The sequence below is a fragment of the Pararge aegeria genome, chromosome 17, assembly GCF_905163445.1.
Source record: "Pararge aegeria chromosome 17, ilParAegt1.1, whole genome shotgun sequence".
NCBI classification, from domain to species: Eukaryota; Metazoa; Arthropoda; class Insecta; order Lepidoptera; family Nymphalidae; genus Pararge; species Pararge aegeria.
Genome location: NC_053196.1, coordinates 3,450,111 through 3,463,622, shown reverse-complemented (window position 1 = coordinate 3,463,622; position 13,512 = coordinate 3,450,111). Strand labels below are relative to the sequence as shown.

At 33.2% G+C, this 13,512-nt stretch overlaps 1 protein-coding gene across 1 annotated transcript; it reads right to left on the bottom strand.

Annotated features, from left to right (window-relative positions):
* Positions 1 to 6,490: 6,490 nt before the first annotated feature.
* On the bottom strand, positions 6,491 to 9,081 carry LOC120630830 (protein MCM10 homolog). Its single transcript, XM_039900124.1, has one exon. The coding sequence runs from the start codon at positions 9,026 to 9,028 to the stop codon at positions 6,905 to 6,907; it is 2,124 nt and encodes a 707-aa protein (XP_039756058.1). The 5' UTR covers positions 9,029 to 9,081; the 3' UTR covers positions 6,491 to 6,904.
* Between the last annotated feature and the right edge of the window lie 4,431 nt (positions 9,082 to 13,512).

Here is a 13,512-nt window from a genome sequence, read left to right as displayed (position 1 = left end):
CATAAGTGAAGGGAAAACACCTTTTGTAAAACAAAGATTTGCTAAATAAGTGAGTATGGGAACTATTAAGTCTTTTGAGCGTTTTAAAAACTTTGTAGGGATGTTATCAATACCAGAAGCACTGTCTGATTTTAACTTCAAGAGAATTGAAGTTACCTCTTCGTGATCGGTATTTAAGATAACAAAGGATGACAATTGATTATTACCGTTAGGTATCTCTATTGATTTGTGAAGGAGTGATAATTGATTGTTTGATTCAATTTCTTTAGCAAGGTTTGGTCCAACATTAGCAAAGAAGTTATTTACCGAGTTAACTGCCTTTGCAGGACATGGGTCGATGTCTAGTAATTGGGAATTTGTTGTTTTACTGGGTTTTGAATTAGTTAAATTTCTTACATTGTTCCATAGCACTTTTGGATTTTTATCAAGTAATAATTTCCTATCATGTAAACGTTTTACTTTCTTAATTAAATTGTTACAGTAATTGCGATATCTTTTAAATGTTATTTTAAGTATGTTATCATCTGGATTACGTTTTAGTTGTTTTTGCAAATTATTTCTATGACGAATACAGCGTAAGATACCATGAGTTATCCATGGTTTTAATGTTCTTTGTTTTTTAGGTAAATTCATAGTATGTGTATTTTCTTGTAAAGATTCAGTGATTTTAGTAGTTAGAGTTTCAAGTAAACTGTTCGGGTCGTCACATTGCAGTAAAGAAGATAGGTTTTTATTTGCTAGTGTTATAAGAGCTTTGTCAAAATCAATATAAGTTTTCTTCTTAGTAGTCTCTCTAGCATATTTAATTTTAGTTAAACTACAAAATACCATAAGATGGTCTGTGATGGTTGTGTTAAAGACAGCTACACTAGCATTGATCTTTTTTCTGTCCAGTTTTAGCATAAAGTGGTCTAAGCAGCTATTATCTCTAGTTGGTAATATATGCCCTGGTAAAAGTCCAAACGTAGATAGCATATTTAGATAATTATGTCTATTTTTATGATCTGTGGAACTTTCATTAGGTTTCTGGATAAGATTAATATTAATATCTCCAGTTACTACAATACTTTTACAAGTTTTGATTATGTCAAGGTGCATTCTAAGTGATTCAGTAAATCTATCAGTATTAGTATTAGAAGGTGACCTATATATACCTAGTATGATATGATTAAAAATATCAATCTGAACACATGATGCTTGATCTAAGATAATTTCTTTTATTTTAGGATTAAGATTGCTTTTAACAAATATTACTACCCCATCGTTTTGGTTGAGACGATTAGCTGTAGCAAATGATATATAGTTATTTAACTGAGGTAAGTTTTTACTGTCGTCAAGTCTGCATTCTGTTAGTATTAATATGTCGATTTCATGCCTTAGATTTGATATTGTTACTTGTAAGTCATCAATGTTTTTATATATACTTCGTATATTTTGGGTGATAATAGTTAAATCTTTTTTATTTATATGTATATATTCATTTAAGTTTTCGATATCGCAATTTATTGAAGTAGCTATTTCAGTTTTGTCTATTTCATTCACTGTTGATAGTGTATTATCCATTTTGAAATGTTTTTCCCTGTATGCGTGTGAAGCAAGTGTTCGTCACCACGGTATGATTAAAGATTAGCTTACAGTATTTTTCGTGTAGTGTAATATACGTCCTTCTTAGCAGCAATTCATGTGTTACAACTATGATATTCCAGAGTAGTAACATAGATTTTTTAGGTAAAGATTGTTTGAGTATGTTTGGTGTGTATAGCAAACTATATAGGGTGATTTTTGGTAGTAATTTGTAATTGTAAGTTATGGAATGTGACCTTTGAGAGATATGTGTGAGTAAAGTAAGTGATGTGTGTATGAAAGTATTTAGCTCGCATGTTTTAAGATTATATACAATCAGATAGATGTAGTAACAATGTAAATTTATAAGAGTGATTGACACTGTATTCACTAAGCATAGTCAGTCTTCTTGTTGCAGTTTTTGAATTTGGGCCTCGTTAGTAATCAGAATCACTCGCGAATTGTCGTCTTTCCTCACATACACTTTGCCATAAGACGTCCAACAGTATTTATATAGACCCGAATTTGTAAGCCCTCTTCCCAGAAAATATAGTCGGGAGGCCTTCGCTGTTAAGTTTTCAGATATGTAAACCGGAGTGTCTGGTTCACGGCGTAGTCCTAAATGTTTCGCACAGATTTTTGTCTTGTTTTTTATATTAAAAGACTTACTCATTTTAAGGAAGTTATTTTTGGTTATTGTTGACATTGTTTCTATTATTATAGGCGTATTCCTTTGTCCTTCCTTTCTTGGACGTACTCTATATATGTCTCTTATATCAGACCTACTTATTTCACAATCAATGTTTTTGGACAGGCAAGTTACCATGTCAAGCAAATCCTCCTTAGTCTCTTTATCATTCCTCGGCACATTTTTAACTTCAAAGCTAGTTTTCCTCATCCCTTTCTGTATGTCTTCAATTTTATCTTCCAAAATAGTTATGTATTTTCTATCTTCCTGCGCTTGCATTTCCAATAATTCAATTTTCTTTTTATATTCTTCATTTTGAGATGTGAGAAATGCAATAGAATTTTCTATGTTTCGATTTGATTGCTGAATGTCTGCTAGTGTCGGTGTAATTTTCTTTATTTCTTCACTATTTGTGGACACCATAGAGTGTATCAAGCTTTTCATTTCCTCCTTGAATACAGAGAATTCAAAACTAAAGTCCTCTTTTTCCCTCTTTCTTTTGTTACGCAATGAGACAAAACTTGATGTTGAGTCCGATTTGTTAGGCGAATCTTCCGCAATGTTAGATTCAGAGAATGATTTGTTCATATTGAATCCTTTAATTTATGTTATATTAACTTTTGATAATCTTAGAAGGTAATTTAGTTTATCAAATCTGAACTCCTCGACAGTGTGGGACAAGCATTACCAATCATATCAGTCGAAAGTATGGCTCAGGCATTATAATACCCCAACTAAGAGATCAAATGCGCATGTGCTCCATTCGCTGTACAAACAATAACAAAAGTCTGGATGTTCAAATGTCACAATCGTTACAGTTAGTAATTGTCAGGTACCAGGGTTGCATGAGCTCAGCGCAGGTCAACGTTAACGGCCACGCCTCGGAACAAGATGGCTTCAATGAAGGAGGCGCTTGCGCAGCAGTGAATCACGCCCTCCAGCAAGATGGCTGTCCTGAAGGGGCGGCGCATACACTCTTAACTCTGACGTCGCCGCTGAGACGGGGCCTGTGGCTTCCTAGTAGACCTCCTGAACACTTATGCACTCCTATTATTTTAAATTTATTTTTTGAACACAATTTAATTTAATATTAATATATATAAAAATTTACACTATGATCGCACGTCTACTCGATACCGAGGTCCGGGGGGAAAAAAAAGGGTAAAGATAGTATTTATTTATTTATTTTATTTATACTCTTTATTTGCACACAAATAAAAATACAAAAAAAGAATAAAAGAAAACACAGACAGAAGAAGTATACAAAAGGCGGCCTTATCGCTTCGTAGCGATCTCTTCCAGGCAACCTTAGGATAAGGAAAACAAAAGGATAACATACTGCAGGTTGTGCATATTAAAAAAAAATACATACTAATAACTACATACTAATACTTAAACTAGATTACACAAATAAAATAATACATAATAAATTAAATAATAAAAAATAATAATAAACTAATATATACTATAACATATCATAAATACATTAACAACAGTAAATACTATTACAAGTCGTCTTCAATTCAAACTATAGTGGTTTTTGACAGCTTTCTTAAAAATACAAAGTGTCTTAGACTGCCTTATGTCTATTGGGAGCGCATTCCATAGCGCTATGGCTTGCACTGTAAACGAGTGCTCATAGAACTTAGTTCTATGAAAAGGCGTACTCAGAGTCAGCGCGCGACACGATCTTAAATCAGATTGCACTCCCAGAAAAGTAAACTTCTCCTTAAGATAAGAAGGAGTTTTTAAATGAAATAAAACACAGTACAGAAGCGAAAGTACATGCAAATCCCGGCGACGGCGAATAGGGAGCCACTTGAGTTTTTGTCGAAATTCGGAAACGTGGTCATATTTGCGTAGGCCAAATATGAACCGAATAGCAAGATTTTGGAGACGCTCAAGTTTGTTAATCTGGTCTTCAGTCAAATTAAGAAAGCATGCATCCGCATAATCGAGAATTGAGAGAAGGAGAGAATGGGCTATCATAACTTTGGTTGGGATTGGCAGAACAGCACGTAGGCGTCGCAATGAATGCATTGTCGCAAAAGTTTTCTTACTCAGCTCCTTAATATGCGTTGACCATGATAAATCCTGATCTATTTGAATGCCAAGATCTTTAACGGTGGCACTAAAAGGAATAGCGACACCATTATAAACAATAGAAGGGATGTTCTGCCAATCAACTTTTGAAATCATTCCCGGACTGCCAATAATTATTGATTGTTTTTAATTATTTATTGATAGTAGTACAATGATATAGTAAAACTAGTGTGAGCAAGAATAAAAATATATAGCAGCTAGAGATATAAACATTAATGCATGTTTGGATTATTTTTTCACTTGAAAGGGTGTCTTGTCTTTCCTATTTAGATTTGGTGGGATCCTCGGAGATTGAAGAAAAAACCTCTTGATTAATTGACAAAAGCAAATAAATCAATGCGAAACTATAGTAGGTATAATAATATAAACTTTAATATTGAATCATTTGCTGTATTTAACACATTGAAGTTGTTTTTTTGGTCTTCAAAATATAATTTAAACTTTGAAAAAGTAAAATAGCGAATGGATTTTACATTTTTTCTTTCTATAATAATTGTAAGCACTATATTTTGGACCACTGCCACTTGAGGAATTTTTGTAAATAAATTGGTAATAAGACACTGGTGAATGAAAAAAAAAGCTGTGTCTCAGTTATTAGCTACACTGATCTGTTTTTTTTAACATGTAGTAAATAAATTAAATATATAAAAAGGCTGTGTAAATTATTAAAGCCGTATATCCAGCACCTCCATTATGTATAACTCCTTGGCTGCAGCCTTGTTAAGGTTACTTGACCCACCTCACCTGTGTACAAAAGTTACCTGCCAATCATTGCACTATTATTCGTTAAATCTTAAACTAAGCTAGTTATTATATTAGCTACATATTACCTAAATCACAACCACATAAAAATATTTTTATGAATTTTGTAGTAATAGTGAAATGTTGTATGCCCTTAATTCATAAATGCCCTCAAAATACAAAACAAATACCCCAGAGTCATTAATCCATTATTGTATGCTGTGTATTGTGTCCAAAAACAGAGAAGAATTTTTACAATTCATAATTCATTTATTTCAAGTATGCTCAGTTTGTAAGCACTGTCACTTTTGAAACGTCTGTCTGTTTGTAGTGACTATACCACCGGTTCGGAAGGAAAATCCACCGAGAAGAGCTGGCAAGAAACTCAGCAGATTGCTGAGTTCCTGTTCCGAGCACGTCACACTTCTGCACGTCTCATGTTGCCAGCTCACGAACTTTTCCCATTTTCCTCATTTTATGGTAAATGTTTAGAATATTAAAGTTACAATAATAAATTATCTGCTAAATGAATGAAGTCACTAACCGCCTGTTCGAGAAACACTACTTAGGTTTTTTTATGCTTCAATACACGGATTCTGTTTGTTCTCAATTCTATGACAAATACTTACATTGTTTGGATTTTATTTATCTAGCTTAGTTTAGGACTTCGAATAATATATCATAGAATGACCTGCCGATATATTTTGTACGGAGAGGCTTCTGGCCAGAACCACAATGAGCGGCAGCCACAAATACATGGAGCTTTTACCACCGAATTAGCGTTATCTGAAAAATCTTAAAATTTTAGAAAAAAGGTTTTATGTGTGTTAAATACACAAATATAATAAAGCTTCTTTTGGTATAAATTTTATTTGTCAGTTACGCTAATTCTGCGGTAAAGGCTCGATATGGAAATGTATGTAGCAGGCCATAAATAACCGCGGGCCACATCGTTGTATGGCCAAACACAAACATTGGCTCTATGGGACTATTTACACAAAATTATCAAAGCTCATCAAAGTGACAATCGTATATTCTTCGCAGAATATTTTCACATTGTTATGCTTAATATTGTCCAAAAAAACAAAATAGTCTTCTTAGATAGAACTTCTTTAATTACATTATGGAGATAAAGATTAAAATAATATTAGGTTGTTCTTTGATGTGACCATGTCAATTGGTCCTTATTGAGCCAATTTTAAATGTGCTGCCAATGAAATTGTAATCTTGATATCAATCTTGTATGAGTAACAGAAACACATTGTGTTTTATGGAAAGGTTCAGTGTTATTTACTGGAAGTTTCATAATAAAATTATATTATGCTTTATTTTCATCTTGTATTTTATTTAAAACCTTAAACCTAAAAATAGTCTTTAAAAATGTCAATGATATAAAATGTTTAAAAATAAGTATATAAGTCCCAAAATATTTAAATCGCAGCAATATATTTAGTTTCATCAAATTAATTCTTGCCATGTGTTGTGCCAATTGTATAAATTTACTTTTAGGTATCAAGGAATAATTGGCACCACCATATTACTTAAATTACTGAATCCAGCAGGCTATTATATTACAAATACAAAAATGACAACAGAAAAGATAGGAAAATATTAATAAATATATTGCCTTATTTGTGCTATCAGACATAACAATTGATGACATTTATAATATTTAGTGCAACCTGCTGATATTAGAACTATGTTTAATAATTTATTTATCGTAAAATTCTGCTCATAAAAAGATCAAAGCCTAATTTAGAAAAGTTAATATACGAAATATTATCAGCATGAATTAATGTCTGTTATCTATTAGCTATCAGGTACTAACAAGTCAATATTTTTCCCTGCAGTAACCTGCCCACCTATATAACTTTCTTCCTCTCCTCTTATTGATAAGCCAGCAGACAGTGATGTGACTTTCTTTTCACGAAGCATAGGTGCTTTTACCCATCGAGATCCACTGCAATTGCTACATGATCTTAGAGGTAATATTTCTAATGAAACAGTCCTGTTGTTACAATCTGCACATTTAAAGAACCTTTTGAATGTGTCTAATACTTTCAGTGGATGTCTTTCATCTTTACATATCTGTGCTGCAGAGAAAGCAGTGTACTTACATTTTGCACATCTCACTGCTTTACAAGCTAGCTTAAATGTATTCAACATTTTTTCTTCCATTGCCTCCTTTTTCTCAAGTTTGTTGAAGTATTTCTCCTGTTCATCATCCTCATGCTGTTTTATTAAATTCCCATGAGCGGATGTGGCTTCTAAAATCTTTTTAAACCTCTCAGACATTATAGGCTTGAGTTTTTTATATTCCTCCTCATTTGCCTTAGTCCTCTTGCTTTCATTTTCATCACTAGTTGAATTATTCAACATGTCTAAAGCTCTTTTCTTTCCAGTCTCAGTACCTTTTGTGTTCATAGGATCATGTTTTTCAAGCCCACCTTTCTGTTGAATAAGCCTTATTGCATTGAGTTTAGTTTTCTCTGCATTTCTTTGGCTGTATGACATGCTTAGATCTACAAATCCACTGCCTTTTAAACGAAATCCTTTTCCTAGTGTAGGTGAGTTTGCTACTTTTTCTGCTAAGCTCTGATTTTGCAATTTATCATTATTTTTATTAACATTGGTGAGATTGCTAAGCCTTTGTGTATCAGTAAGCCTCTGTGCAGTTGGGCTATGCAGTAATCCAGTATTTCCTTTCATTGCACCTGCACCTAATGGTGCTTTATTGGTCATCAAGCTATCAGCTTCAGACTTATAATAGTCACTAAGGGACATTAATCTTGTATCATCTCTGTCTTTAACCTTTTTATGATCACCTTTAGGTAAAGCAGCATAGGATTTACCCCCATATATGAAAGTACTTTTCCCAAATACTTTGTTTTGCAAGTTGACAAGGCCTTTGCCCATTGTGGAGGATTGTAGTTCTTGTCTTCGTGAGTATTTCTGGTACTCTTGCTTAACATGATAAATACAATGTTCACATTGATTTAAGTTTACAAAAGCTGTGCATGGTTCTCCATTTTTCTTTTTGCTTCTACATATACCTAAGTCTTTGGATTGACCTAAAACCATTACTCTGTCTGAATTTTCTACACTCAGACAAGCTTGATCTGCCGAATTCTGTGACCTATCAAGAACATTAGGGTTCAGAATAGCTACTACAGTCCCTTCTAATGTTTTCCATAATTCATTGTAAGCTTTACGGAATAAAAACAATGAAATGGTTTTTAAATCGTCTTTTAGGTCACTAAGGGTCCATATAACAAAATTGTTGCCCTTTTGTGACTTCTTAGCACTACTTTTTCTCACTATTACACCAGCTATAACCCAGTCTTTAGATAAATCTTCATTTTCGACATACCTCTTTACTCTAAGCATATTGACCGCCTCCCGTCCTTGCATTCTGTCTAATAGTGCACTACTTGAGATTAACGGTTTTGTAATTCTAATTCCGAAAATGGGATCGGTATAGACATCAGAAGGACCCTTGTTTTTAATTTCTGGGGCACAGAATATGCCTTTATTATTTTGATCTGACGTGGGAAAAGGTTTTTTTGAAAACGAAGCTTTTCGCGCGACTTTAGCGTCGATATTTGTTTGTCGTAGTCTACTTTCGAAATCGATTCTCCTGTCTACATGTTCCTGATCTTGGTTATCTAAAGTTTTTTTAATATGCGTTCCGTAATCGTTGTACTTGCGTTCGGTGCAGTTTCTCTTTTCCTCGTCATCTGAGGAGTCCGTGTCACCGTTGTGAACAGCTGATGTCGTTGGTACATTTATCTCAGAGGTATCCCCACAAGCTTCACTATTTTCGAAAATATTAACTTCACGCAAACTTGTTCCATTTTTATTTGTATTATTTTCTTCAACAAAGTCAGCACGTAGCAGTTCGTCTAGCTGATCAAGTTCATCAATTTCTTCCATTTTTTGTTCAGGTAAATACTAATAAGAGGTACCCTAACACCAGGTTTAGCAGAATTGGCGCGAAAGCAAAACGTCATTTGTATTTTGTTTTTTATTCTTTCCCATGGGGAAAAAGCAAAGGTATATCACCGTACAGCCAGGTCATCAGTGTTTCATTCAATCTCATTTGTAAGGCGAATAGCCATGTCTTTAGTCCTAAATATTATGTCCGATTTCATAGTAAGGCATAAAGCCATGACTTCAGTATAAAGTAAAATATTCCCAAGTAGAGTAATTTTTCCTAATACGAACAAAATTCAAATATCTTCTGACAGTGACACAGTTCCAGTAGTAACAGCCACGGAGAATAAATAGAAAAACAGCTACCTACTTGAAAAATTTAAGCTTTTAGTTACATAATATTTGCAGAGATTTTTATAACTACGCAAGTATTTGAAAGATAAACTATACAGACTAGGTAAAAAAGCCGGAATCGGCCCACAAGCAACATATTTGCACATCTGTGTATATTTGTGTATCTGGATTTCATATATCTGGATCTAAGAAAAGCACAAATTCCATATTCAGCCCGTAGGCTTGATAATCCTAAACTCTGTCTACCAAAATATAATAACTTGTACGGGAAAAGAAGGTTAAACTACATTGTGCCTTACCTAATTAATCAGCTACCTAAGTCACTCAAAGATACCATAACACATAAAAACATAAAATTTAAATTAAAACATTACTATCAACAAATTACAATTTCAAAGTACAATAACAGTTAATTCCTAAAAATATGCGACAACTGAACATCCTGTATTGCGTTGCTCGATGGACGTTCGTGGCATTAACTTACCGCATTTTTAAACTACCTGCTTTGTTATCCACTTAAGGTTTTTTGTAAATAGCAATAGTTTAAATAGTTATAGTTAACATTACTAATAAAGTTATAGGATATAGGTTTAAATAAGATTGTTAGTTAATATTAAAATATATTTATAGTACCTACCTGCCTACCTACTACCAATTTTAAACTTCCGATGTATCTACCTAATTATATTGAGGGAATTTTATTTATATGGAATATCTTGATTGCTGTAGTAAGTAGGTGGGTGTTAATTAATTTCTTTAGATGTTACCTTTTGTCGACGGCACGGTGGTGTACGGTAAAATTCGTAAGAATTTATGATTACACCATAATAGTTTTAAGTCTACTTGTGAATTTTGGTTAATAAATTATTATTATTATTATTATTATTATTATATAGAATAATTATGGAGGGTAGAGGTAAGGAGGATCATCTGTGTATATGAAAAAGTGTCGCCAAAATGTATTAAATTAGGATGGCGCCACATTTGCATCAAGGTAACTCTTAAAAGAAGCGCCAAATATAAATATTGTTAGAGTAGAGTTGAAAAATAAACAAGGAAGTATGGAGACACAAGGAAGTAAGGTTATATTTACCACAATATTTTGTACAACGTAAGTTGTTGAAATTCTCAATAATTAACTACTTTAGTCGATAATGACATTAAATTTTTTAACTCGGCATACTTCAATTCATCTACGATTGCTACATTCATACCATACCCTGTGCATCCACCAGCGCCATTGTGGAGGATTTTTGAACTGTTATTAAGCGCATACACTGGACACTTTTTCAACTTTTCTCCCATATAAGATGACTCTCCTTACCTCTACCCTACATAAGAATAATGTTTAACCTTTTTAACCATTAAACCTATTTATTATCTCAATGGTTTGAATGCGCTTCGTTCCAGAACTACAGGACTGGTTTTAAGAAAAATTCTATAGCTGTACTTTAAATAGCCCCTTTATTGAATACTCAATTTAATAGGGTTTGTTAACACATCACGACCTGACACTTGTGTGACACTTTTACGTTTGCTGGTTAATTCTTTGTCGATAGAACATTCATTCTTTGTCTTTTATTCCAATTTCCATAACCAAGTATCACAGTAATCTGAACCCCTGTTAGATGGTTGTTTGAAACTCCTCTAGCTCTTAAAGTTACCTATATCAGAAAAGTGGCAATGGATTTTGTGGTACTTTTTTTTATGAAATATAAAAAACTTTTTAATGAAAAATTATAAGATCTTTGATCTTTATAAAACAGAATTTATTTACAGAACTTGTTTTCTGAAGGCTGCTGCGGAAAAATAATTTATATCATATATATATGTTTTATAATAAATGGTCGTATCAACTTTTAACCAATACGTTTAGGAAAGATAATTAAAAGGATAGGATCTCCACCAACAAGACACGATGGCCTCGTCTTGTACGGGCTCTCCAGATTTGTCTTGAAAGAAGCATAAAATCAGAACAATATTATTTCAGGATCCATGATAAGCTAACTTAAAAAAACAATCAAAATGAACTTACCATTAAAGTTGTATACGACTGCGTCATTATTATGTTATTAATAATTATCGATTAGAACAACGAGTTGAATTCCAAATTCTTTAATTTGGACCGCGTCATGCGGAATGCAACAACTTTTTATTATCAGATGAGTATTACGGTTTATTTGAAAATGCCGCTCTTGCCTTGAAGCTGTTGAGTACTAGACATTATTTTTGCCACGTAAATTGATTAAGTTGCGTGCAAGGCGACACATGTACTGGTGGAAGGTGGAAGGAGTGCTCCATACCTTAGCGGTTCGTAAACCGTATTCGTTCGTTTCGCACGAATTGTGCCAATTAGTTCTAAGTTGTACAACGATGAGAACAAATTTCGGTAGAAGTGAGCGACATCAAAGCTTTTCGAACTATTTCTCAGTAAGAGTAGGTTATGCCTATAGCTGCCTAAGCAGTGATCTATAGTAATATCAGTTTTACTAAATAATACTAGGTAATTAAATACTAGATGTTACCGGCGTTCTTCGTCTATGCAGTTTTCGGTTTTTTTTGTACAAATCCCGTGGAAACAGTGTGTTTTCCTGGGATAAAAAATAGCCTATGTCACTCTCCGACCTTTCAGCTAACTAAGCTAAAAATATAGTTGATTGGTTGCTTAGTTATAGAGAAAAGAAAGGGAGGAACAAACACATTTTCGCATTTATCATTTTATTTATTTATAAGCTTGTTTACAATACATAGTAAAGGAAAATTACAAATATTTGTTTCTAATCAGTGTGACTAGCCAATAGAAGGTGAGCACAGCATTTACTACAAAATGACAAACAAAAGTTTAATAAAAGTTTTAGTACAACAAAAACAAAAGTTTAGTAACAAGTTAAACAAAAGTTACAATAAGAAAAACTAAAAAATAAAAAACTAAAAATTATAATCCAAAAGTGCAGTCCGGATTGCTTGACAAAGTAGAAATAATAGCACGTTTAAAATCATTCCGCCTTTGAGAAAATAGATCAATATTGTTTTTTGTGCGAGCAAGATCATTAGAGACATGACTGAGAGAGAGAGATTGAGAGTGCCATTCCTACCCAAATTCGTTCTACCGCTGTTCACATAAAAAGTTTTGCGAGTAGGAAATCTAGGTGTTTTCTTAGCAGACAATGGAAGTGCGTGCTAAAGTTTAGGAGCTTCCAAGTTACCATTAACGAGCTTGTGTATAATGATATAAATAAGGATAAGAAGAACGAAAAGGACAAGAATTGATATAGGCGTGTGCTTATATCAATTCTGCAAAAACTGCTCAGCTAATAAATAAATATTATCTCGCTGTGGTTGAATGGCCACGCGACGGAAGAACATCATGGTGAAGTTTCTGAGCACACTGACGTAGCAATATTTTTTAATAAAGCGATGAGTTTTGCAGCGATGTAAATACATATTTCGTTTTAACACAAACCTTTATAAAATTGATTCTTTAACCTTAAACTAGAACTAGGAATTTAAAACTTTTGTTATAGATAGATTGTCTTCATGGCTTTCACATTACTTCTTGACCTCGAAGTTTTGCAGAACACCGACCAGTTGTGTAATGCGCAATTCAATTTTCCTGCCGCAAATAGCTGATGACCAAAACATTAATGACTACATGTTTATTAGTGCATAATTCAAAAATAATGTACTTATAAATAACAATGTTTATTAAATAAACTTGTTATTGTTTGAAGAGAATAACAACGACCGTCAACTTTAACGTTTTTGTGTACTTCATAAGTTATTTAAAAAAAAGTGCCAGTGTAAAACTAAAATGATTCTTAGGAACAAAATGTTGTTTGTATTGCTTATTCCGTTGTTATTGGGTAAGTGACGGCACGTTCTGAAACCAGATTTCAAAATCTATTTTACCCTAGAAATAATGAATATATTATTTATTGTTCTTAGATTTTCCCTTGGCATACCAATACCGTCAATACACTTCAGATTCTGTGTTCCACTGTCTTATTAGACTATCTGATATGATTCGTCGGGTTTTATTTCTGTACTAGGACATCCTATCGGATCAGGCGTCCGAGTTTGAAACTGGCGCGAGACGGGAACCCGACTTTCTGATTGTCGATTGTCTAAAG

Bases quoted from the DNA above. Each gene is read 5' to 3' on its own strand.
- LOC120630830 (XM_039900124.1), bottom strand. From the start codon at position 9,028: ATGGAAGAAATTGATGAACTTGATCAGCTAGACGAACTGCTACGTGCT.